Here is a 27,282-nt window from a genome sequence, read left to right as displayed (position 1 = left end):
AAGTGCAGCTTTTCTGTCTGGGTATTTTCATAAGCAATGAGGTTGCAGACATAGCATTTTTCACCATATTTCCCCTGCTTTGGAGTACATAACATGCACTTTTATGGCTGAAAAAAATGTCATGATTGGCCAGCTGCTAACACAAAATGCATTTTTACACTAATGGCAAGGTATTCTAGCTTTTATTTTATAAAATTGCACTGACTGCATATTTACATAAACCTTACATCTGTTTAGTTAAGTTAAGCCAGAGGGTGATGATCTTTGTCTTTACAAAAGAGCTGATTTAATTTTATTAAAGAAAGCTTTCTATTAAAAAGATCAAAGTCAGTGCAGCCCCCTGCAGCAACAACTTAAAAGTTTCTTCAACTATTCAAATTAATGAAGTATGGTAACTGAGACTGAATAAGCAGGAAAAAGTAAAAAAGAAAATAAAAATAAAAATAAAAATAAAAATAAAAATAAAAATAAAAATAAAAATAAAAATAAAAATAAAAATAAAAATAAAAATAAAAATAAAAATAAAAATAAAAATAAAAATAAAAATAAATAAAAATAAAAATAAAAACTCCTTGGGTGCTTTGTTTATCATGAACTTTGAGAGAGACATATTTTCTTTCATCAAAGTCCCATTGAGTGTCCTGACTCTTCTGCCTCTGAAAAGGCAGGAATTGATAGCAGAAGCAGCATGCACAGTTTGCAACAAATTTTTAGAAGCTGGTAATGCTGTGGGGAAAAGGCACAGATTCAGTGAAGAAAATCTAGCAAAGAATTGGCCTCTCTAGCTTCCATGTGCTTGTTCCAGGCACTAGTGAACTCCTACTTGATAAAATATCAGTTTGCATATAAAATTGCTTGGTGACTCTACAGAAAATAATGGTGAAAATAATGAGTTTGAAACTATAGATGTAGTGGAGATGGATATGTCATGCCTTCTGAGAGAGCTCTCAAGTCACCTCCTAGCCTCTGACTTTGTGGAAATTGTCTTGCAAACTTAAAATTTGGGAGGGGAATGGCTAAACATCTGCCTTATATTTCATTCCTGAAATTTGGTATTTGCTTGCAAGTAGCTTCCTCACCTCTCAAGCTGACAGCAGCATTTGCTACTGATACACTGTGTGAGGCCACAGCTATACCTCATGCTATGGCAGGATGGGGTCAAACCCGCTCCAAAATTCAATCTTTGTGCCTGCCCAGAGGTTATATCTGGCAGGCAGCCCAGGAATATGGACCAAAGAAACTGTAGCATGTTCCAACTTAGCCCTCAATTAGAATGCTGATGAAACTGGCCCCAAAGTCTGTTTTGACTCCAAGAAAACCTTTCCCAGAGATCTGATTTGCTTCTACATCTCCTCTACACAATATATCCACATTAGAACTTGAGCTTGAACCAGCAGAGCATTGTGGCAGCTTTCCTCCTGACCACCCATCCTTACCACTCTTTGCTTCATGTGCTGAAACCATCCTGGCATCTATCAACTGGACTCCATCCAGACAAATCTACACAAAAAAATCTGGTGTAGGAGTGCACTTACTGCACTACAGCTGCTAATATGAGGGCAGTCAATGTCACCGGATTATAGATGGTCTAAAATAAACCTGAAATACAGAGAGGGAACACCCTGGGTCCCCCGTGCCAGCTCCTCTGTGCTACAGATCATCCCCACTTGTTCCAGGACACCTGCTAATGTAGACTCAACCCAAAGAGGCTGCACTGCTGCTCTCTAACCCTCTCACTGTTTAAATGGGTGAATAGTGCCATTTTAGGCACCATATGGTATCCCTGCAGGCCTCCAGCTGCCACTCTGCAGATCAACAGCTCAACCAAATGTCTCGTGTCATATCTGGCACCCCCACGCAGACATCTCAGATACTTTAGGGAGACTAACTGCTGTGGATGGCTATGTTTAGACAACTGAATACCATTTTATTTTAGCACCTATTCCCTTCTATACCAAAAAAATTGAAGAAAATTATATTAAAAATGAGATGGAGATGCTTGAAATACTATAGTGTGTTTTATGAAATAAAATATACAATATAAAATAAAATAAATAATAAAAAATGAATTTATTGAAAAATTAATTTAAAACTCTTTTTTTAATAAACTGAAAAGTATACAAAGCTTAATCTGACAACAACAGAAGTATTGTTTCATCCTTCAAGAAACAGCTAAATTTTACAAATTGCATTTATTATTGAGTAAGGGCTGAATTCACTGGCTTTAACAGAATAATTGCAAAACTTGAGATTCAGTTTCTTTTGTGTAATTTACTGGCCTAATGACCCAAATGCTCTGAGAACTGTAACATTAGAGTCTTTGCCGGACTATATTCTAAAGCTAGTGAATCAATAAATTATTAAATTACTAATAGTAATAGTAATGAATGTAATCATAGTAATAAATGAAACAGGCTTTGGCATGTTTTCAGCCCTGAGGGTGACAGAGAGCAGTCTTTCTCTGTTACTAACTCCTGGTGTCCAGCATGGGCTGGCCAGGGATGCTCTCCAGGCTGGCCATGCTCAGGACTGCCTGGCAGAGGCTGGTGGCCATGGGCCTGCGCTGTGTCATGGCTTAACCTGCCTTACACAGGATTTCCTACACAGCAAGCATCCTCCAAAGCTGCAGAAGAACACTTTTACGTGCCGAGGAACAGCCTAAATTTCTGAATCTGCATGGAAATACTTGAAGATTACAGATCTTTCAAACACTAAAACAAAAATCCTGACCTCTGGTGGCCATCAAACTGTCCAGCAAAAGTTTCTGTCGGTTTCTAGCCCAGGTGATGCTCTTGCTGGGAGCAGGATGGCCATTCGTGTATTCCTGCTGCTCCTCTCCAGACCTGCCTGTGCACCAGGAGTCATTGGCAAACTTCACATTTGAACATCTCTGTGGGCCCAGAGGAGGCCATAAATGAGATAAGAGGGCTGGAGCACCTCTCCTACAAAGGCAGGCTGAGAGAGCTGGGGTGTTCAGCCTGGAGAAGTGAATGCTTTGGGAGATCTTGAAACAGCCTCCAGTACCTAAAAGGGTCTTATAAACAAGAGGAAGAATAACTTTTCACATGGCAGATAGTGACAGGACAAGGTTAAATAGTTTTGAACTAAAAGAGGGGAGATTTAGATTAGATAATTGGAAGAAATTCTTTTCTGCGAGGCTGTTGAGGCACTGAAACAGATTGCCCAGAGAAGTTGAGGATGCCTCATCCCTGGATGTGTTCAAGTCCAGGTTTAATGGGCCCCTGAGTAACTGGATCTAGTGGGTGGAACCCCAGCCCACCGCAGGGGGTTTGGAACTAAATGATCCTTAAAGTCCCTTCTAACCTAAGCCATTTTTTTTGGATTCTGTGATTTGTCCTAAATGTAAATGAAATGCAGTATTTTTAGATATTGTGGACAAAAATCTGGCAGGAATGCCACAGGAATGGGAAGTATGGGAGTGGGTCTGCAAATTAACATAAAGCATGTGGCACAAGCTACTTGCAGACCTTTAATTCTAACAAAGGTTTGAAAAGGGGAATGTTTGTTTTTTCTGCCTTGCTTTGCTGTGCTCCTAGTCTGCATCAGTAGCTTTGGGTTCTAGATAAATTTAGACTGTGAATATATTCTGCATGTGTGTAATTGATAATGTCTGATGTCAGTTTTTGCAGATATATATTACCAGCACCTTTGCAAATACAAACCTACACTTCTAAGAACACAGCATCAAAATCCGTAAAGTCTGGCTTCATGTGCTAGTTTGCATAAGGAGAAAGGGCAAGTGGAATTTCTCAGGCCATGTGATCTTTTACCTGGACAAGCTAAGACTACAAAATATTTAGGACAGGCACATATTTGCACCCTGATCATTCATATGCAGTAGTGTCTTCTATATAAGATTTTCCTCTATCGTCTGAGTACCTGAATGCCTTATAATTTCTAGAATAATTGGAGCATCTACAAGTATGCATTTTCAGTTTGCTGCATGGCATATCCAAAGGCTGCTGAAATAAAAATATTATACGAAACAAAACAGCATCTATTTCTAGAATTTATAAATGTATAGAATGTATAAATTATATAATAAATTAATAACATACTCAAAACCATTAAACAGTGCATGAATAAAATGTATTTTTAGAAGTTTTTCTTTCTATCACCTTGTATATACAGACTGGATATAAGAATTACAGTACCAAGTATGTTTTTATTTAGAAGACAGATTCATTGATAATTGCACTTGTTTAAAACAGGAAAGTAAGTAAAAGTGTTCTAAATCAAATTTACATTTTAAGATTTTTTTTATGGAACTGTGATTTTTTCTGGTCTCACAAAGGCTTATACATATGTTTTACTTTTACACTTAGGAGTAACAATAGTTAAACTAATATACATAAAAATAAGCTTTTGCAGACCTGAAGTCTTGATGTAGCCTGCTTTCACATTCAACCTGCTCAAACACCCACACAAAAAGAAAGATGAACTGAAAAAGTGCAATCATTCCCATTGCTCAGAATCTCTATAGTTTTTCATTTCACATTCTCTCAAAAGAATACTAGATCTCATTAACAAATATTAATAGGATAAAGAAAAATTTTGTTTAAAAATACTTTAGTGATCATTTATAAGTTTTTAATTTTGGGTTCTCCTCAAGTCTCTGTTTCTCATTTGCTGGCATTTTCTGGTTTCCCTCTGAAAATAATTGATATTTTATTTGAATATATAAACAGATTTGGACTTTATTACTTAGAGCCCTTGGTGTTTACTGGCACTCATTTACAACACTTTTTTTTTCCAGGATTCCCATCACAGCAACAGCTGCTCATCTTCTATTCCAAAAAAAAAAAAAAAAAAACTCAACACTGGGCACGATTTTCTGTTCCTAAATGCTATGATCATTTCATGGTTTTAGTGCTGATATTTCAGCCTCTCTTGGGCATCTAATCTCCTGATGCAGTGCAGCAAATTTTGGTACACAATGGATTGGGGAATAGGTTCTCCTGGTGATGAAGATGCAACATGATAGCATCTCAAAATGTCCTGGTGTCAGAAAAGCACTGAGGCACTTCATACATGACTGTAGTATGTTTGTTTCTTTACTAAGAATGCTGAATGACGTGAATAGTATTTTGCCTTATACAGAAAAGTAGAGTAGCAACAACTAAACAGATACCCTGCACAGATTACTGTAGACAGAATAAAACTGTATTCAGTATTTCTATGAGACAAAACACATGACTGTACATTTTTAAGTACCAAAACCAGTGGGGCAATAAAAAGTATCTTTTAAGTGCTACTACAGTTTAAAATTTTCTTTTAAAAAGCACAGTGTTTCTTAATTAATTGTAGAACAGTCTTGAGAACCTCTTCCTTGGAGGGGCTGGCATCAACCTCTTGGCATACAGGATTCACCATCCTTTTGTATGACTCTTCAACACTAAAACCAAAACAAGAGAAATTAGACTTCAAAATACAGGGATATGAAATTAAATCAGTTGTCAGTCTCAGAAGACAGTGCTCACATTGCAGAGACAGAGGATAGAAAATCTAATAGGAAGCTAAGAATGAAATCTCTTGCAAAGAGCAATAAACCATTCGTAACTATTACAATGTAAATCTCAAACCACGTAGTTTCCTTGACATTGATTCCCAGAGCTCCAGCCATATTAACAAGGCATGGCATAAAGTATTTCTTTCTTTATGGCTTATCACTGAATAGTCTGGTATAGCAGTAGAGTGGACAGTCTGCTTCTTGTGCCCAAATTAAATTTTTTCTGTTTCTGCTAAGGTATCTCTGAACTATATGGCATTGCATTGTGTAGTTAGTTGTACACATTGATCTCAGCTTTGACTCATTAGATTACAGAGTTGACGTATCCTTCGACCCCTTCCTCTGATCAATTAAGCAGATGAATAACAGGATAAAATACAGAATGAAAACCTCCCCACTTAGGCTATAAGCCTAATGAAAAACTCTCCCACATTTAGTCTTTGAGAGATAATATTTTTAATATTATGGGACCATAATATTATGTTCTCATAATGCTATTTAGGACAGAAGTCACAAGACAAACCAAGGAAGATTCTGGATATTCTCATATTCAGATTGACATAATAAACAGGTAGAAGTAACTAAAAGCTTTCTGACACAAATATGCTGTAAAAGAATTAAAATGTAAAAGATGCTTAAATGGCAGTATGTTCCCTAGCTAACTCATCCCTCTGCAGGTCCCACTATACAAACTGTGTGTCCACACAGCGTTTCTGTCAAAATTAAGCAATCGCAGAATCACAGAATGTTAAGGGGCTGGAATGGACCTGAAAAATCATCTAATCATCTCCCTTCCAGACCAAGTTGCTTAAGGCCTTATCCAACCTGACTTGGAACTCTGACAGAGTTGGGGCATCCACAGCATCTCTGGGAAACCTGTTTCAGTATCTCACCACCCTCACAGTGAAAAGTTTCTTCATAATAGCTAACATAAATTCCCTCTCTTTCCATCTGTATCCATTACTCCTTGTTCTACCTCTACAGTTCCTGATGAAGAGTCCCTCTCTGGCTTCCCTCTAGGCCATTTCAGATACTGGAAGGTTGCTATGAAGTGTCCACTCAGCCTTCTCTTTTCCAGGCTGAACAGCACCCCCTTTCTCAGTCTGCTTTTATAGAGGAGGTGCTCCAGTTCTTTGTGACCCTCCTCTGAGCTTGCTCCAACAATTCCATGTTTTTCTTAGGTTGGAGACATCAAAACTGGACTCAGCACTTTAGGTGGGGTATCACAAGAGCAATGTATAGGAGGAGAATCCCCTGGTTCAACCTGCTGGCCATGGTGCACAGATGCAGCCCAGGGCACAGCTGGCGTTCTGGGCTGTGAGTGCACATTGCCAGCTCATGATGAGTTTTTCATCAACCATCACCATCAAGTCTTTCTCTGAAGGGCACTCTCAATCACTTCCCCATCCAACCTGTAGATATGCTTGGGATTGCCACGACCCAGGTGTTGGACATTGTACTTCCCTTTGTTGAATTTCATGAAGTTTACACAGGCCCACCTCTCAGGCCTGTCCAGGTTCCTCTGGATGGCGTTCCTTCCCTCCCATATATCCACTGCACCACACAGTTTGGTCTTGTCTGCACATCTGCTGAGGGTACACTCGCTTCCACTGTCCATGTCACCAAAAAGATGCTGAATAGTATCAGCCCCAGTAGCTACCCAGGGGACACCACTTGTCTTTGGTTCCCATGTGGACAGCAAGATCTTGGCCATGACTCTTTGTGTGCTGCCATCCAGACAATTCTTCATTCACTGAATGGTCCATTGATCAAATCCATGTCTCTCAAATCTGAAGATGAGGATGTCATGTGGGACACTGTCAAATACTTTGCAGAAGTCCCAGCAGATGTCATCAGTTACTCTGCCTCATTCACCAATGTTGAATTTGTCAGGCAAAATATCCCCTTTGTAAAGCCACTTTGGCTTCACAAATTATAGCTACTTTTGACTTTACAATATTTTTAAGTCATTCTATCACCAGAAATTTAAAAGTCTAAAGGTAGATTTCAGCCCTGCTTGTAGATATGGAAACCAATATTCAAGTGTCTCTACTGAGCTGTCTACACGAACACTGGGTATTTGAGTTTCCACCATAGACAAAGATGATCTAATCAATACATTTGGCAGAGCCTAGATAGCAGTTCAGCACACCCTGAAGTAGGATACCTAGGGTGCCGTTCATTTGCTTAAGTTAATGTACCTAGTACTGCTTGAGATGCTCTGAACTATCTCATTTAGCTTCCAGTTCCTAGCCCAGAAAATGTCCACAGGTTCTGCATCACATCTTATATCAAAAGGCTTTAGATACTTAAGTTTAGATCACTGAGCTCCAAATGAGTGGTGAGATTAATCACTTTGAAGGCTCCATTGAATATATTGACTATAGTGGTACCTGAAACACTCTGCACAATTAATGACATATAGAAGAGGATGTTTTAATTTTATTCTCTTAATCTGGAGCTCAGTTCCAGAATTTCCTGAGGAAGCTGTGTGTTTCAACTTTTTGCCTACCAGTCCTGGAACTCTTAAGTCCATCTCATTCATGACCTCACTGAGAAAGATGCTAGAATTTACCCTTCCTAACAGACATGCATTCTTTCCAAAAAAAAAAAAAAAAAAAAAAACCCAAACAAAAAAAGCTTAAACCAAAAGCTTATACAGAGGAAATTCTTGTGGAAATTCTTGTCCCAATAATGTGAGAGTCACATTTGTTATTGATTCCACAGGAGCCAAGTTTGCCTCCAGCCTCTTATTCCCCATTAAAGGCTACCTTTGGCGAAACAAGCTGTTAGCTTCCAACTCAGCTTCCTCCTTTGTTTTCTCCAACCCGCGATGCTGAAGTCTCCGGGCTCGTTCTTCAGGGTTAACAGTCAGGAGAAGAACAAGATCAGGTTTAAGAAGATCCTCAGGCCACTGATACACCTCATCTTGAGCTGGTGGAAGATCCTGGACTTTCTCACTTGTTTCAGTGGCAATCGCGTAGGCAGCTGTGCTGTGCCAGTATCTGTCAGGAAAGTACAAAATGGAGAGAGAGAAATTTTAAAGAGAACATTAATTTTTCAATAATATAGGAGACAGTTGGCATTATAACAAGTCAATAATGATGAGGTAGATGACACCGTGGCTTTGAAGGGAAATCTGAATAACAGTTCTGTGCTATCCATTATTTCTTAACAATGATAATAGTGCATTATTCAGAGTTAATGTGAACTATTAATTAAAACATTATGTAGAGACTGTTTCAGATATTCCTATCAAAAGAAAGTCTCCTCATATATTGAGACAGGTCAAAGAAGAGTTACAATATATCTCAAAATCCTTTACTCTGAGTCCCCTTTTTTGTGGTTCCCATCCTACTTACTGCAATAGATTTGGCAGAGAACATGCAGTCTTCAAAAACATGTCAATGAACATAGGCATTACTAATGTTACTAATCTCACATGCATTTAACATTCTCCCCACTACAAGGCATTGTGTTTGATACATTTCAGTGGATTTGGGGCTGATTGAAAATAGCACTCACATGCAAACAACGTATATGTGTATGTGTGTGTGTGTTCTAGCCCAAGGTTACAGTACACCTACTGAAATAAGCCAGAGGGTTCAAAGTACATCTAGACTTTTTTATGAACCCTAATAATGTAAGCTGCCTACACAGTTAGTGAAAACCAGAAATAACACAAACAAAAAAGTGGGAAGCATATCTCTGTGTTTAAATTCAGAAAGAGCAAGTCTACCTAAAACTCAGTCATTCCAATCCACCTATATCTGAGACGCATCTTAGAGATGACAATGACTATCCATGAGCAGCAGCCCACAGTCTCCTCTGGTTTGTCACAAAACACTGGTTTAGCTCAGGATGCACAATCTGTTCCTTCACTATTCCTAACTGAAGATGTAACAATTTTCATGCGTCCTAAAGCTAGTTATGAGTATTACAGTGATTGAAGTTCCCTATTTTACTGTTCTCATAAGTGTTACTCTTTAGAAGATATAATATTTATCTGACTCTCTGCAGAGTGCTTCCAAAAAAACCCTAAACAAACTACAAAAAAAAAAACCAAAACAAAACCCCTGAAGAAACACAGAGATGATCACTGACTGCTTGTAACACTGAACAATTGTATGATGGCACTGATATAAGAGGGCTTCTTAAATACACAAACCTGTCTATGATCACAGGTGCCTGTGTGGATGCTTTTGCAATCTCTGAAGCCAGAATGTAGTTGCCTGCAGCATAAAATGCTCTTTTAATGGGTGTTGGCTCATCATCAAATACAGTCCTCCACTGGCTGATGCAGGCTGGTGGGGACCGCAGCAGAATGCCATTCAAGGCGTCCTTAACAGCCTGGGTCACTGTGGTTTTACCTGCATTTCATTCACAGAAGGAAACATTCATTATATTATTTACCAGATACACCTGAGTTTTAAAAACTGAAAAACGCTCGTGTCTGTTCATGTGGCGTACAGGTTCTGACATCTGAATATCTAACCTGAGCATCTTGTCATAAGGTTTCCAGTGGAAAATGATTCTGAGTCTGGTTGCAGGAATTATTACTCCCTTTCCTGCTCTCTGGGCCTTCCAGCCCTTCCTTTAGCCAGTTTTCAGTTTTCACTCCCTTAAATGCATTAGGTGCATGTCAATTTCTCTATATATTCATGGCAATTTCCATATATATTAATTTATAATATTTTTTCTCAGTTGCAATTTATGTAAATGTTCCCATGCTGGTTATCCAATTCCTTCTTTTTATAAGGATTTTCAGTTCTCTTTAACTGACAAGTTAAAAAAACAAAGCTAGTCAGAAGCAAGTAATATTTCTTAGACAAACTGCTGGCAGTTCCCCAGACTACCACTAGTTTAGTACATTTATTTGAAAACTCTCCAGTAAAAGTATGTTTCATCATCTGAACAAGAAATTTAATTTTCAGTACTCCACTCTGTATTCTTTAATTTCTATAGGTAAGGAATAAACCACTGAATGTAAATTAGCATACAGTAATCTTTTACAAGTAAGAGAAGACAGATTGATATTTGTAATTATTAATTCCTTATCTGTCACAGGTTTCCGAGATTTTTAAAATTTTATTTTAAAGATTTATGCCTAATAAAAACAGTAGCAGCTGCTCCTTTCAACAATTTCTCATCTGAGGTTCTTCAACCACATGTTGCTCTTACCTGTGGCATCCAGCCCCTCAAAAACTATGACGGGAAAACTTCCCTTTTTTTGGTGCTCTGGGCATTTCTCCAGCAGGTCGAGTACTGCTTCAGCCTCTGGGATCCGTTCTGCACACTGCAAGGAGAGATCGCAGAATGCGTTGGGTCGGAAGGGACCTTTAAAGACCATCTAGTCCAACCCCCATGCAGAGCACTGGACCATCCTAAACTAGATCAGGTCTATTAGAGCCCCGTCCAACCTGACCCGGAATGTTTCAAGAGATGGGACATCCATCACCGCTCCGGGCAACCTATGTCAGTGTTTCACCACCCTCATCGTAAAAAACTTCTTCCTTACATCTGGTCAGAACCTGCCCTCCCTTCGTTTAAAACGATTACCTCTCGTTCCCTTGGCACCCGCCCGCCCCACGGCGCTGGAGAGCCGAGCGGGGCTCCGCGCCCGCGGTGCTGACCTGGCGCAGGCGCTGGCGGAGGGCGCTGGCGGAGGGCGGCAGGGCACGGGCCACGGGTCGGGGGCACGGGGAGCCCGGGGCGCAGCGCCCCAGCATCGCCGGGAGCCGGCGAGCCGTGAGCAGCGAGCCGGGGAGCCGGGAGCAGCAAACCGGGAGCCGCGAGCCGGGAGCCGGGAGCCGCGAGCCGGGAGCCGGGAGCAGCGAGCCGGGATCCGGGAGCAGCGAGCCGGGGAGCCGGGAGCAGCAAACCGGGAGCCGGGAGCAGCGAGCCGGGGAGCCGGGAGCAGCAAACCGGGAGCCGCGATCCGTGAGCCGGGAGCCGCGAGCCGGGAGCCGGGAGCCGGGAGCAGCGAGCCGGGCCAGCGGCAGAGCCGAGGGTCCGGGTGGAGGCGGAGGAGGAGCCAGCGGGAAACGAAACTTGGCCCGGCCGGCCGGGAAAGCGCCTGTCTGCGGGGGCGGGCGCGGATCAGAGGGAAACTCCTCGGAACGCCCTTCTGCCTTCCCCACCCCGTGTCACTGGCCCCGGGTTGAGCGGGTTCGGTCCCGCGGGGAATGGGTCTGTGCGCGGATGGGCGCCAGCAATCCCGTGTCCCAGCCTCGGGATCCGGCCTGCCCGCCTGCCAGCAGCAAAGGGTCACATTTCCACGGGATCTCGTGGCTGAATCCTGGTGATCTTCTAAAACAAAAAAATTATTATTAGTGCAAATATACTCCACTGCTTAGAACTGGCCCAAAATGACAAACAAGTCCAAACCCAAACTGAACTACTTTGTTGAGTTGCAGTGCCCAAGCAGGACTGGGCTGTCAGGCATATCAGTAACTTGCCTCCATTATTTGGTTATTCAGTGCCTTGGTAACAAAACCAACAGACACAAATAGTTGTTGGAATAAACTGGTCTTTTAGAAGCCTGTTTTCATTTTTCAAGCAATTTTGCAATGGCGAATTTCAGCTTTCATCGGCTCAGATGTAGGAACCAGGAGCACTGCAAATAGCAATAGCACAGACAGTCTCGTGACAGCTGCTATGAGTAACATTGCCTAAATTGCCTACATTGTAGTTTTTGAGTTTTCAGAAGATCTAACTTAAAATGTTTGAGAACCTGCATCTTTGTAGAAAACTTCTCTTTTTCAATAGTTGGAGAACTGCTGCTTAGAGGTATCTAAAGTCAAACTTCTGACATGTTTTCTCAATTAATATACTCTACAAGAAATTCCTTAGAAACTTGTCTTCCTCTGGTCATCTCAAACACTTGCACAAATAACTTTTACTTACTGTAACTGTAGGGAGAGGGGAGCAGCTGGTAGGCAGTACCAGTTGCAAATCATCTGTACTAGCTGGAAACTGCCCATCCCGAAGAAGCTCATGGAAGTCTGGGCCAGAGCCACAACTGGGAACACAGGCTTGGAAGCTCTTCAATACAGTCCCCGTATCATGTACCAAAATTCATTTGGTTCTTTTTAAGGCTGTTTCATACCTGAGAACTCCAGCACCATTCCATGTCACTCAAACACATGGCTATGGTATCTGGGTATGGATACAAGAAGAAACAGGGTAAAATATGCTTTATTATACAGGAAGCCAATAGGTGGTTTTAAGACCATAATAATATCCACTGATTGAGAGTAGGGTTTCTTCTCAGCCATTATTTTGTCTGGCAGAATGACACGCTGTGCATGCCTGTCTTATCCATGGTCCCTTCTCCTAGTACTTGTGCTCCTCCAGTTTCCACAGTCACCAAATTAGGAATGTTAAACAGTACATTTTCATCTTTCCCTTTCAGCACCTGTTGTGGACCCTTGCTTATGGAGTTGGCTAAATCTCTTGTTGACTCTGTGATACAATCTACCTCCACAAACCCCTGTGGAGTTTCCCCAATTCCAGCAGTTCTACTGTTGCATAAAAACTTTATAAATTTTAAACTCACATCCTTATTTCAACAAGTGTCCTTTCAAATAATATTACTAATTTTGGTGAATAACAGTTCAACATTCAATTTATTTATTACCTACAAGATTGTTAAAGATCACTCAGATTTCCCCTTCATCTTTTTCATGTCAGAAATTACAGCCTCTATCCCTTGGTAAGGCAGATACTTCATCTCCTTGATCAGTTAGAAACAAGGATAACTTCTTTAATGGTAAGGTCCTGCCAAGATGTGGAGACCTGAACTGTACCATTAGTCAGGGTTTGGTTGCATTTACCAGTTTCACAGACCAGCAGAGTAATGCAATCTACCTTGTTTTGGGGTGATACTAAGCTTTGAGTTGACTTTTTTCTCTGCTGCCTCCCAATAGACCCATTGGTTTCAAAGGAGAAGCAACAGTGACTAAGATGTCCTTCCTTCCTGAGTTCAAGTGCCACTGCTGGGCTCAGCATCAGGTACACAAGGTTTTGATGACTCTTTTGGATCTGCACTGCCTCACCTTTATCTATACTGAAACTTTATCTATACTGAAACTTACCTGCCAATTTTCTGTTCATTTGTTTGCTCGAGGTCCAACTGACTTTCAGCCAAGTTTCATTTCAAAAGCGCTTGTAAAGCTGGCCATTTCCCTCACTGACCTCTCAGCTTCTTTCCTGTCTGTATTTTTTTTTTTCTGGTTTGTTTGTTTGATTTTTCTCCAATGCTACTGCTGCCTTTCCCCTCTCTACTGAACAAATAGAATGCACTTACTTTCATTTTCTCTTCTCCCTTTTCCCATCTTATGGCCTTGATAAAACCTTGTTACAACTCTTCCTGAACCAAGCTGGTGGTGAGTCCTTAATTTATAATATGCTTATGAGATAATTCATAGTAGGCATATGATGCCTATTTTCCTGCCTAATTACTTTAAAGTACCCTCTTGCAGGATTCAAGTAAAAATATAGGAAAAGAGAGTTGTCTTTTTATGCCCAAGATGTTTTGTTGTATTTAAAACCAGTGAAGACAGTATGACTTTTTCAGTCTCTTTACAAGGACCTTTATAATTTTTCCTCTGTATAATATGAAGAAATGTTGAAGAACACATGTGCTAATTATGTACAAAACACTTTGCAGGAGCATTTTTACATCTTTGAATGTCCACTGTGCTTACATAAAACTACAGGGATGAGATACAGAGACAACAAGAGGCCATATGAATATTGAAAATATTTGATCCACAAAAAGTGGAAAAAGAAAAAAAGAAAAAAAAGAAAAGAAAAGAAAAGAAAAGAAAAGAAAAGAAAAGAAAAGAAAAGAAAAGAAAAGAAAAGAAAAGAAAAGAAAAGAAAAGAAAAGAAAAGAAAAGAAAAGAAAAGAAAAGAAAAGAAAAGAAAAGAAAAGAAAAGAAAAGAAAAGAAAAGAAAAGAAAAGAAAAGACCAAAGCATGGAAATTGATTAGCCTGTAAGTTTAAAATATATCTAAGTCTGCAGTCCTGTAAACAGCTGTCTGATAACACAGGCAGGAAAAACTCAAAGGCCCATAAAATGTGTAGGTACATAGAATATATGCAAATAAAACTGTAAAACTGCTCTTTTAGTGCAAAATAAACTTGAAAGAATATCAGTAAAGGGCACTCCAGTAAAGAAAAAGATTTGGGGATAAGACCATAAGAACACAGAAGTCAGTGTAGTGTCAGGCCAAAAGAGATTCCTCTTCCATCCATGAGAGTGGCCACTGCCAGATGTTTGGGGAAGGCAATGGAAAGGACACTAAGGATTTTTCTCTCAACATACTTCTGTCAAGAAAGGATCTGATGATACTTGAGATCCCTCCCAGCCTGGTATTCTATCATTCCACAATTTTATGATTTTTCTCTAGATCACAGAAACCATCTTTTTAATACTTCCTGAATGGGATATCACATATATACCATTAAGGGCCCATGGTGGACTTCTTTCAAATGTGCCTAATCTATATCTATAATCATATTGCCTGTTTCATATGTCTTTCATAACTTAATTGCATATGTTTCTGTTTGGTAATATCCCCTCAGATTTTTTCATCGCAAGGAGAGCTGAGTCACTGTAAGTACAAGGTCCTTGACAGATTTGCATTTATAGTGCTGCAGATGCAATGAGAATTAGATCATTTCCAGCTGAGACTAGAGCAAGAAGTAATACATTTATCAAATTCTAAAATTGCATCTGCCATTGCATGATTTGCATGAGTTGCCTGGTTGTCCTTGGACCGTTTCTGGTTCTCCCAGGTGACGTTGATATGACTCCTCCTTTAACCTTGATTATGTTAATGGTTTGTATCAGTAGTTTGGTTTGCCTAGCAAAATACTGTTTGACTGGAACTGCCAAATGGCCACTCTGGAGAAAGCAATATATGTATTTCAAATATAAAATTACATTAATTCAATAAATATATAGTTGTTTTAAAGGTTTTGCTTTCCTAGCAACTAGGCACAAGAACATTATCTATGTTTATCCATTTGGATTCTTCCATGTTAGTTGTGTACTTATTTATTATCTAGTGCACTGTTAATAACATTATTCAATAATTTTTGAAAAATTTTATTAGTCTTTAAAGGGTTTTTAGATACAGCTTTGGAAAACAGAAACATTTTTATTTCTGAGACTCCATCATTTTATTTCTGAGAAGCCATTGTAAGATGGCTTCTGTAGGAAGCCAGAGGAAGGATTCATACTTCCTACAATTTTCAAAGAACATTTATGCTTGCTTTTCTGAGGTTCTTCCAGAAGGCATCAGGACAGAAAATTTCATTCCAGTTCTTGCTTGCAGTATTTCTTGTAGATTCAAAGCTGGTGCATTAAAATGCACATTTGTGTTTTCTTGAAGGCCTCACTGTAGAGCCTCTGAGCTAAGACAGTTTGGGATATAAAATGTGAATGTCCTTCTTGATGCTGCTGGAACTTGTATATATGCAGGGGGCACATCCTGGTCTGGGTTTACTTTGAGAGGCTTCACAGTAAAGCAGAGTGTCGTCTGAAAACATATAGTTGAGAAAAAAAGTAAAAATAACTATAATTGCCATTTTCTAAGGAAACACTGATAGAATTACAAAGAACAGGAAGTTTTGAGTATGCTTGGGTGCAAAGTTCTCTGCATGTTTCGTTCTTTGAAACAGAGATCTGTGGTTTTTTAAAGAAGAACAGTCCAAAAATGCTAATGTTTTAGCTTTCTGATTTATTGAACAATATTTTTCTGACATGATTTTAGAGTGTTTGGATATGAGATGTAAATCTTTTGTCAAGAGTAATTGATAATCATCGAGGATTCTTTACCTAATTTTTCTGGCCAGCTGAGGTGCTAGGCAACAAGCTCAGGGCTAGTCATGAGCCTCCCACCTCAAAGAAAAAAGGCTGTAGTTCATACAACTGCATTGGCTTAACTTGACATGAACAAAGGATATGAATGAGGACAGAAAGGAATCTGAATTGAGGCCAAACAAGATAAGAAATGAAATAGGGTTCCTACCATGCAACAGAAGAGATGTATGGAGTGAGGAGAAATAGGGCATATCAGAATTCTCCATATTAACTGAAACATTGAAGCTACCAATTATCAACTCCAATGTCAGATTTCACTTTAAATTTGCATTGTCTTATCCACCTCCATTTCCAATCATATTTTCAAGTTTGTGACCAACAAACTCTTTATTTATTAAAATATCCTGCTTTTATCCTTAATCTTGTGTCTTACATAAACCTCAAGGAACTGGAAGAGCACATGGTTAACTCCTGCTGGAATAATCTCTGCTGACAGCCTCTGAGACCATTTTGGAAAGCCTCAGAAGTGAGATGTTTCCCATCATGTTGCAGCAGTACCTTTGTGAGCGGACATTACTGGAGCCAGAGACAGCAAGAAGTTTCTCATTCTGCCCTACTAGTATGAACCTGCTCCAGCAAGAAACAGCTGATAGAGACAACAATAAAAACTATGCAAACAATAAAAACTGTTCAAAATTGTTTTTACTGATCCAGACATTATTCAGCTAGAAAATCACCTCCAGGAGACTGAAGGAAAGATGACGGGAATTTGACAATAGCCAATGACAGGCCTAATTAACACTTCCTATTCACAAGCAGGTTTTGTTTCTCATGAAAATTGCATAGAATGAAGATAGTTCTACCCCTTTTTTCTAAGGCAAAAAAGGGGAAATAAAAAGAAGAAAACATGAGGGCAAGATTGCTTGGCTACATCAGCAGTATTGACTGGTCAATGTAAATTAGGGAAGCTCAATTTTAGGCCATTGATAACATGGAAGGTGTTAAGATTTGATTATGACTCTACCTTGGCAGTAGTGGCAATGCCAAACAGCCCATGCAAGAGTGAGGACAGGCTGGCTGAAGACAAAGTGAGGCTGAAATTCCATGACAATCCTGTTGGTGTGTCTGGACGCACTGGAAGACTGAAGATGGCAACCGGTATTATCATGGAGGGGGTCCTTCTCATCAGTATCTGTTGTACCATCAAGGAATTGTGGAATATGGAAACTGGAAGCTTTGTCCTGGTCCCTCCTGGTGTTACCAGGAGTGGGCAGCCACCAGTGTTGCACCTCAGGCTGTCAACTATTGCTGCTGTTAAGGCTAACCATGTGCTCAACTCGGTGCAGTAGCTTTACTTGAGGAGCATTACTGGAGATCAAGAATTAAAAAACCTGCAGTTACTTCCTTTTAATGCATCTGAAGTCATCAGGCTTCCTCCCTTGGGTTGCTTTCGATGCAAAACTGTTTAAACTTACAGGAGCTCTTGAATGCCTGACAAAGGTGCAGTGCGGTTGTACAAGCTCTCTTTTCCCCCTGCTTCACGACAAGAAGCCGAAGTCACTGAGACCTCACACACACCAAAAGGGGTCCTAGGCTCCAGACCCGCTCACACCCAGAGGTGCTCAAACCTGCTCCCAGCCCCAGGAAAGCGGCGGGGTCTGCGGTGGCCGCAGACCACCATGTGGCCTCCAGAAGCGGCTCTGGAGCGTGGGGACTCTGGGGCCACGGGTGGGGCCGAGCGGCAGGAGGAAAACACCGCGTCTCGGAGCCAAGTTTCGCTTCTGGGAGAAGGGAAAACGAAACCAAGCTGTCCGCGGTTCTGCGCGGCGCGGCGGGATGGGCGGGGAGGGGTGGCGGTCACCGCACATTTAAGTGCGGAGCTCCGGACACCTCTCTGCAGCCTGCGGGGCGAGCCGAGCCGAGCCGGGTCGGACTGAACTGAACCGAGACCAGCCGAACTGACCCCAGCCGAATCAAGTCCAGTCGAACTGTGCCCAGGCGAGTCCAAACCCGCAGCACATCCCGCTGGGTCCGAGCCGACCGAGCCGAGCCGAGCCGAGCCGAGCCGAGCCGAGCCGAGCCGAGCCGAGCCGAGCCGAGCCGAGCCGAGCCATGCAGCTGGCCCTGTTGTCCCGGCTGCTGTCCGTCGGGCGGGCGGTGCTGGCGGCGCTGCGAGGGCGCCTGGGCGCGCTGTGCTGGAGCCTGGCTCCCCTGTCGCTGTCCCTGTCCCTGTCCCTGCCCGGCTGGCGGGACTCGGCCCCGCGGCCGCAGCGGGAGCAGGAATGGGACGACGCGCCCCCGACGCCCACCAGCGTCAATTACCACTTCACCCGGCGGTGCAACTACAAGTGCGGCTTCTGCTTCCACACGGCCAAGACCTCCTTCGTGCTGCCCCTGGAGGAGGCCAAGCGGGGGCTGGCGATGCTCAAGGAAGGAGGTGAGTCCAGGCGAGGTGGGGCCGGAGGGAACCGGGGAATGGGGACCCCGCAGGACCAAGTGCCGTGGAAAAAGTTATCCCGGGGATGCCCCTCGTCCCGCTGCCTTGGGGCATTGATAACATTGAACAGGAGCAGGCATTGGGCAGCAGAGGTTCATAGCATCTTTCTTTGGTCCTGCTCTAGGAATGGAGAAAATCAATTTCTCGGGAGGAGAACCGTTTCTTCATGACAGAGGCGAATTTGTAGGCAAACTGGTCCAGTTTTGCAAGCAGGAGCTGGAGCTGCCAAGTGTCAGCATTGTTAGCAATGGCAGCCTGATCAGAAAGCAGTGGTTCCAGAAGTACGGTAAGGAGGGAACACTGGGCACAGCTGGGCTGGGGAGCCTCCATGGGGCAGCCTCACCCATGGATGAGCTTGAGGGCAAGTGGGAGATGGTTTCTTAGTGTTCAATTTTTAGTAAATGCAAATGAAATGTAATTACCAGTGAAACAGTTTTGATTATCTGTTGTAAAGATAGGCATTATACCATAAAAACCTTTTGGTATAATAGCGTAATAAAACAATAGTTCCACCTTTTTCCATAATGCTGGGGACACACACACACACAAACTATGTGTTTCAATACTGATGTGGCTTTTGTGGTTGATAGGATGACTCCACAGAACTGCATTTACATGGCATTTTGTGACAGATGACAAGGAAGTGAAAGTGAGCAGAGTCCTCACAGCTTTTAGCTGATGGACTGGATATTAATCAATTTTCAAAACTTGTTTCCAGGTGAATATTTAGATATTCTGGCAATTTCATGTGATAGTTTTGATGAGGATGTCAACGTTTTAATTGGCCGTCATCAAGGAAAGAAGAACCATGTGGAAAATCTGCATAAGCTGAGGCAATGGTGCCGAGAGTATGCAGTTGCTTTTAAAATAAATTCAGTCATAAACAGATTTAATGTTGAAGAAGACATGAACGAGCAGATCAAGGCACTCAACCCTGTGCGCTGGAAGGTAAGAAAGTACTACACAACACATGTTTCCTGTTCAAAGAAAAAAAATGAAGTCCTGGAGTCATCTGAACCTCTGTTGACCTGAATCTTAGCTTCAGCTTGGGCTGGTGTTAGGAGCCTTCTTCTCAATGCTGCATGGTGCTGAGATAGGTTCTATCTCATTCTGCCCTTAAATGGGGCCCAGCAATTCCATAATCTTTTTTTGGTTGTGTTATGTACAGAAAATTTCAGTGTGTGTAGATCTAGGTTGTTTTAGTATATTAAAATTAACACAGAAAGCCTTTAGCATGTGAAACTATGCTATGGTGTAGAGAAAATTAGGAAAAATTACTGAACAATGATACATTAAAGTCAATACATTGTTAGCAAGATATAAGTGAATATTAATTTTCTCTTACAGAGTATTAGAGATTAACGGACACATATTATTAATTTTTTACTAGAAATAAGTTTGAAAATGGGTAGAGATAATATGACATAAATATGGGAGAACTTGTGGAATTTCTCATTATTTGCTTCATGGATATTGTTATAGACACAGAGCTACTCAAAAAAAAAAAAACAAAAAAAAAAACCCAAAAAACACTGTAAGTGAAATCTCAGATAGTAAGGAAAATCATAATTTATAACATTTAGAACTCTGTAATGTTAATTTACAAAAAATAAATCTGCACCATGCCCCTTGTGGAGTATTGAGTTATCACAAGTTGTGTCATTTTGGCTCTACTGACAGAAAAATTAAAGACATTGTTACTGAGACTGAAGTCTCTTATCCTCAAGGCAAGTGAAAACATAACATCTTAACCAGGTGCTTTCTTTGTTCAGGTATTTCAGTGCCTGCTTATTGAAGGGGAGAACAGTGGTGAGGATGCTCTTAGAGAAGCGGAAAAGTTTGTTATCAGTGATGAAGACTTTGATCGATTCCTGGATCGCCACAAAGATGTCTCCTGCTTGGTACCTGAATCTAATCAGAAGGTAAAAATTAAATTGTCCCTTTGTAACTTTTTTAATAATGCTAGAATATTTGAAAGGAACAAGAAACTTTAATGGCAATTAATACTTTCCCTATTAAAAGTGGCTTAGAAGAAGTGCAGTACAACTTTATCAGCAATTGGTTTTTTTATGGTAGAAGCCAAGATTTTTGATTTTTTTTAAGGCTTTTCATTGACAACAAAGTTATTAGTGGAAGAGGAAAAACCCATTGTTCCTATTCCTGTGGACACCAGTGGGAGTACTCTTCCTAAGTTGGGCACAAGGTCCTGAAAATTTCAGAGTTAACGTAAACACAATAGTCTAAGTATAGTTTCCTAGTAGAGATTGACATTATGCCAGTGTCATCAACCTACATGAATAAGACAGCATCCCAACCAACATTATATTGGGAACTGAGGAGCAGTACCAAACTAATAGTACTTTTGGGTAATCCTTCTCACAAAAAAGTGGCATTTTTAACATTTTCTGTCTGAACTCCTTTGGATTTCTCACTCAGGCTCTTTATTCAGGAGAAGACTCCTTGTGCTTCTGCAGAGCCTACCAGTTAACTTGATCTGCTGCCATCCAGCTTACATTAACCACACTAAAGGACTTTGGTGCCTAAGGGTGGAGCTCAGGCCACTTTGTAAATGCCTACAGACCCTAAACATGGGATGAGGAGAGTTAGAAGACTCACTTTTAGGAAAGCTTATGTATTAAGTGAAGAAATAGCAAGTTGAACCAAGTTATCATTTAAGGCATTTGGTGAGAGGGGGCACTCATGCACTCATCAGAGAAAGGGTTAAGAAAGTAGGTTTGATTCCAGAAGACTGTTTCTGATTTCTGGTACACCTATGTGAAAGATGAACGTCAAATTGATCAGATTTCCTGTTATACACAGCAGCAGGCTCCAGCTATCCAGAGAATTTTAAGGAGGATTTAGGAGATGCCCATTTAACTAAGCAAACCTGTCTTATTTCAGCTGTTGGCTGAAATATTTCTTTGTGGAGACCTGAGAACTCTTTTACCTTTGAGATAGCAGAACACCTTTGTTTGGTGGGGTTATAATTAAACATCCCAGTTAAAATGGTCATATCAGTTGTTTGGAAATTGGCATAATCATTCCAGCATACAAAACTCTTAAGTTCTTCTGGTGTGGAGATTAATAGAAAACTTGGATACTATTGAAAACATCTTTTTCCAGTTGGGTACCCATGTTCCACTTAGACACTGGAGAGGTCCTATTATTCATAAATAAAGTTTTTCTAATAACTCTGTCATTTATTTCTATAAATTTTATCCAAGCTCACTGAAATAGTGGTGATACAGCAGCTGTTTCAAAGATTTGTATCAGACCTTGAATGAAAAGTTGTCTGCTTTTTTTTTTCCTCCTTTTTCAGTAGAATAGAATTTTGATTTGTACATGAATTTAATTTTTTCTTTTGATCTATTACAGATGAGAGATTCATACCTCATTCTGGATGAATATGTAAGTCTTTTTTTGATACATGGTATTTGTATGCTAATATATATGTATGTATACAACAGTGATAACCATTAATTTACTCTGCATTCTATAAAACATTTTGACCATGTAGTACAACTAAAAGATGTGATTTATGCCCATCAGAAGTGTTGTGAACTGCAGTACAGTACGACCTAAGGAGGCATTGCCATCAGCCTGCATGTACCACAAATCTTAAGGTGTAAATGTCTAGATTTGCAGGACATCTTTGCTTTTTTTCTTTAATATAAAAATACAGAACTTGCCCTGAAAGTTAAGTTTCAGAGTGCCCACCTAGTTTACATGTAACTGAAGTGACAACGTTTAGTCTTCAAGAATTATGATACTGCTTTGTTCCTGCTAAGATATGTCACATATCTAACCATGAGTTTCTAAGCCTTCAAAGGACTAGAGTGAACCTCTTCGTACACTTACATAGGCTTTGGTGGAACTTTGCAGTGCAACTTGCTTAAGTCTGTAGAAAAATTAAGATTTTGCAAATTGAATTTCTAACATCTTATCATCTTATTTATCTCACGTTCCAGATGCGTTTTCTAAACTGTAGAAATGGACGGAAGGAACCTTCCAAGTCTATCCTGGATGTTGGTGTAGAAGCAGCTATAAAATTTAGTGGATTTGATGAGAAGATGTTCCTAAAAAGAGGAGGAAAGTATGTGTGGAGTAAAGCAGATATGAAACTGGACTGGTGACTCAATATATAGAGTTAGGGCAGTGCACTCTGTAAAAATAGGTGTATCTTTATAGGTGAGTGTATACTTGTATCTGATGCTTTTAACTACACTTGGTATTTTACACAGACTGATCTTCCTCTCATCTGCATACATACATGATATTTGCAGAAATGCTGGGGGATGTAATTTTCTGTGAAAGCATATTTTTAGTCATGAAGAAAATATTGTATTCGTCCATCCTAAAGCCTAGTGGTACATTTTACCTAATGATAAACATCATATTTCACATTGGCAATGTCTTTATTACAACAAATATTTACAGTGAAACATTGTTTTCATTTTATTAGTTTTATTCATTTTATTTTCCTTTCATCTGCAAATATTGATTTATTATTTTAAACTATTTTCAAACTGTAGGCATACAGTTCTGATGAAGATTCCTTCTCAAACTATTTAATATCATGTAGAACAACCTAACATATATCTTCTGTTGCATACTAGCTTTTTATTTTGCTAAGTCATGAAACTACAAACAACAAAGTTCATATATCAAGCAACCTTGTTTTAAAGGTTGCTTGTCTCAGTAACTAATTAGCTTGCTGGTTATAAACCTGCAGACTTTACATGAAACTAATTTGTTTTTGTGAGAGCTGCCTTTGATTTTAAGAGCAGGTAGCATAAATATAAAATACAAAAAAATAAAAAAAATCCCTAACACCTGAAAAATCTCTAATATACTGCCCTCATTTTTGCTTTCTGGGCAATTTTTATGGCTTTATAATTGCAGGTTTTCAAATTTAACTAATTCCATCCTACCTCTGTCTGAAGGGCACAGGGATAGGCACTGCACAGAGCAGAAGTGAGATGGCACTACTCATTCATCCTGTCCACTGAACTCAATGTCTGGACTGTCTCACACATTTAAATATTTACAGCAGTTGGGAGCCAGCAGGCATTAAATGTATCACATAGAGAAAATGACACCTTCTTCCATTTTTTTGGAAATGCTAGTTGATTTTTTAAAGACGTTTTTGAAAGAGATGTTTTGCATTCCCCTAATGCATCTTCAAAGTTGAAGGGGGAAAATGCTTAAGTAGGAGCTGTTACTTCTGTGTAAAGGAAAGTACTCCTCTGAATATTCTGTGAAAAATTTTCCATTTATAATTCCTTCAGTTTCTATTTTGACTATCCTAACAGTAAATATATTCAGTGGTGCTCTTCTGTCCCCTTGTATTTTGCATTTTGCAATCACAACACTTCCTAGACACTGACATTTCAGTATATTTTTTCTTGCAATAACAGTAAGTGACATTTAAAATGTGGCCCACACACCGTAACCCCACAGTCTTTTGGCAGCTATTTCACTGACCTTGGCTGGAGTTCTCCCTGGCTCTATGGGCAGTGCAAATTTAGGTAACTGGGGTTTGACTTTCCCCCACTCAAATATTGAATCTAGTCTCTTCCTCAGTACCTACACCACAACAGAAAATAAGCATTTTCCTTTGCTGCTATCTCAGTCCCAGCATGGGGAATGATTTAATGCTTCAATGTACCAAAAAATCTACAACCCTGCAGTTTCTGCAGAAAATGCCAGCTGTAGCACAGCACACAGATATGAGGTACACAAACTCCTGTTCAGATCCAGAAATCCTGCCATTCTTTGCTTTGCATTTTACCCTGTAAATGGCTATTCTTTTGCTTCCTCTGTGCCTACAGAGGAAACTGCAAGAGAAACAAGAAGGAGCTGAAAATGTCAAAATCCAGTAAATAATGCACAGACATTTAAGAGGGCTTTTGTTAAAAGGTTCTGTGTTCTTACCTTCTTAAAATGTTTTCGTATCACCTCTTGTTACCATAAATAATTAGTAAAAGGTTTCTGCTCTGTGTGAAACTCCTTTTCAAAGGAAATATCAGTTATGTACATTGGAAATATGAGTTGTGTACATTGTGCAACTCACAGTTTGAGAGTGATTTCAGTTAATGAACAGCTATTGGCATTTTTATATGCCACATTTATTGTTGTGTAAACCAACAAAAATTTGGCTACAGTTGGTGAATCTAGTTTATTTAAAAAAAAATTATAAACACAGTACCTATTGGACAAAAAGTGGACTTTAGGCTTTAATTACACAGTATGGGACTAGAAAAATAAAATGGAATTCAACAGGGTTACTCCCAGGCTTAGTGATTACAGCTATGTTGTGATGATGAAAAGTCAGAATTAAATTTATATCTTATGCACAGATATGCTTAATTGTATCCTTGTGTATAATATCATAGTATTGCAGCTAAGCACTTGCTAAAGATGCTGAATTGGGAAGGAACTCACACTGCATTCTACTAACATACAATTGTTTCTATTTGTAAAAAAAATGTAAAGAATGAGTGTTTGGGAGGATGACTTCTGATAAAACTGTGCCTATACCTTGGGTAGCAAGTAAAATTGTCACTTAAGATGCACTTTAGCATGCCCTCTTATTCAGTGTGAAAGATCCTGATATATTTGAATGTTACAAATGATCTATTTTGGACCAATAGTGTTAAATAATTAGTGCTAAGTTTTTCATGACTGTGTTGCACCTTTCAATAAATGTTTCTATTTTCCTAAGTTTGTCTGTATTTTTTTTTTTTTCTGTAATACAAGTCATACTAGCAGAACGTGTGGCTGCATTCACAGGAGATCTATAATTCTGGATGCATTTAGTCTGTATTTAGCATGGGGGCTGCTTGCACGGTGCCAAGGGCAGCATCGAGGCCGAACGGAGAACAATGGTGGTGATTCTCCTCGCGATGAAAGGCACTTGTTACAAGCCTGAGTGGACTGGTCTGTGCTGGGAGAAGACAGTTCAAATACCTTGTGCTATTCAGATGACAGCCGACACGAAGGGCACAGCTATCCATAAATATCCGAGGACAAAAATAAGATTATCTTCTGTTATGGTAAATAAGAGAGAAAAGCCAGTCTATTTAGAAGACTGAAGACAAGCAGCTTCTCAAGCTCATCTTCCATCTTCAGGCTCGGTAAACTCTTGTACTAGACAACCTCAAATTGAGCTTTTCACAGTATTTGGCTGTGTGTGAGAGCATACTTGCTTTTTACCTCCTCTCTGCCATCCCCCGCACACTGCGGTGGTGTGAGGGCGCCCAGCAGCAAGTGCCGCAGTGACAGGCTGCGTGTCCCGTGCCCGGGGCTGCCGGGCTGTGCGTGTCCCGTGCCCGAGGCTGCCGGGCTGACCGTGCCCCGAGCCCGGGGCTGCCGGGCTGTGCGTGCCCCGTGCCCGGGGCTGCCGAGCTGACCGTGCCCCGAGCCCGGGGCTGCCGGGCTGTGCGTGCCCCGTGCCCGGGGCTGCCGGGCTGACCGTGCCCCGTGCCCGGGGCTGCCGGGCTGTGCGTGCTCCGTGCCCGGGGCTGCCGGGCTGACCGTGCCCCGTGCCCGGGGCTGCCGGGGTGACCGTGCCCCGAGCCCGGGGCTGCCGAGCTGTGCGTGCCCCGTGCCCGGGGCTGCCGGGCTGACCGTGTCCCGTGCCCGGGGCTGCCGGGCTGTGTGTGCCCCGAGCCCGGGGCTGCCGGGCTGTGCTTGCTCCGTGCCCGGGGCTGCCGGGCTGTGCGTGCCCCGTGCCCGGGGCTGCCGGGCTGTGCGTGCTCCGTGCCCGGGGCTGCCGGGCTGAGCGTGTCCCGTGCCCGGGGCTGCCGGGCTGTGCGTGCTCCGTGCCCGGGGCTGCCGGGCTGAGCGTGTCCCGTGCCCGGGGCTGCCGGGCTGAGCGTGCCCCGTGCCCGGGGCTGCCGGGCTGTGCGTGCCCCGTGCCCGGGGCTGCCGGGCTGACCGTGCCCCGAGCCCGGGGCTGCCGGGCTGACCGTGCCCCGTGCCCGGGGCTGCCGGGCTGACCGTGCCCCGTGCCCGGGGCTGCCGGGCTGTGCGTGCTCCGTTCCCGGGGCTGCCGGGCTGACCGTGCCCCGTGCCCGGGGCTGCCGGGGTGACCGTGCCCCGAGCCCGGGGCTGCCGAGCTGTGCGTGCCCCGTGCCCGGGGCTGCCGGGCTGACCGTGTCCCGTGCCCGGGGCTGCCGGGCTGTGTGTGCCCCGAGCCCGGGGCTGCCGGGCTGTGCTTGCTCCGTGCCCGGGGCTGCCGGGCTGTGCGTGCCCCGTGCCCGGGGCTGCCGGGCTGTGCGTGCTCCGTGCCCGGGGCTGCCGGGCTGAGCGTGTCCCGTGCCCGGGGCTGCCGGGCTGAGCGTGCCCCGTGCCCGGGGCTGCCGGGCTGTGCGTGCCCCGAGCCCGGGGCTGCCGGGCTGACCGTGCCCCGAGCCCGGG

At 41.9% G+C, this 27,282-nt stretch overlaps 2 protein-coding genes across 2 annotated transcripts; one reads left to right on the top strand and one right to left on the bottom strand.

The window, feature by feature from the left end:
• Positions 1–4,091: 4,091 nt before the first annotated feature.
• CMPK2 (cytidine/uridine monophosphate kinase 2) lies at positions 4,092–11,534 on the bottom strand. The gene is made up of 5 exons (XM_021551242.4): positions 11,164–11,534; positions 10,712–10,826; positions 9,699–9,900; positions 8,302–8,535; positions 4,092–5,416 (listed from the first exon to the last, which is right to left on the bottom strand). The coding sequence occupies exons 1-5, from the start codon at positions 11,257–11,259 to the stop codon at positions 5,296–5,298; spliced, it is 768 nt and encodes a 255-aa protein (XP_021406917.2). The 5' UTR covers positions 11,260–11,534; the 3' UTR covers positions 4,092–5,295.
• Positions 11,535–18,208: 6,674 nt separating this feature from the next.
• RSAD2 (radical S-adenosyl methionine domain containing 2) lies at positions 18,209–25,584 on the top strand. Its single transcript, XM_021551159.4, has 6 exons — positions 18,209–18,801; positions 18,986–19,147; positions 19,580–19,809; positions 20,634–20,783; positions 22,237–22,269; positions 22,830–25,584. The coding sequence occupies exons 1-6, from the start codon at positions 18,477–18,479 to the stop codon at positions 22,992–22,994; spliced, it is 1,065 nt and encodes a 354-aa protein (XP_021406834.1). The 5' UTR covers positions 18,209–18,476; the 3' UTR covers positions 22,995–25,584.
• Positions 25,585–27,282: the final 1,698 nt, after the last annotated feature.

Source organism: Lonchura striata, chromosome 3 (assembly GCF_050655825.1).
Source record: "Lonchura striata isolate lonStrDom1 chromosome 3, ASM5065582v1, whole genome shotgun sequence".
Taxonomy (NCBI): Eukaryota; Metazoa; Chordata; class Aves; order Passeriformes; family Estrildidae; genus Lonchura; species Lonchura striata.
This window is presented reverse-complemented; position numbering and strand designations above follow the sequence as displayed.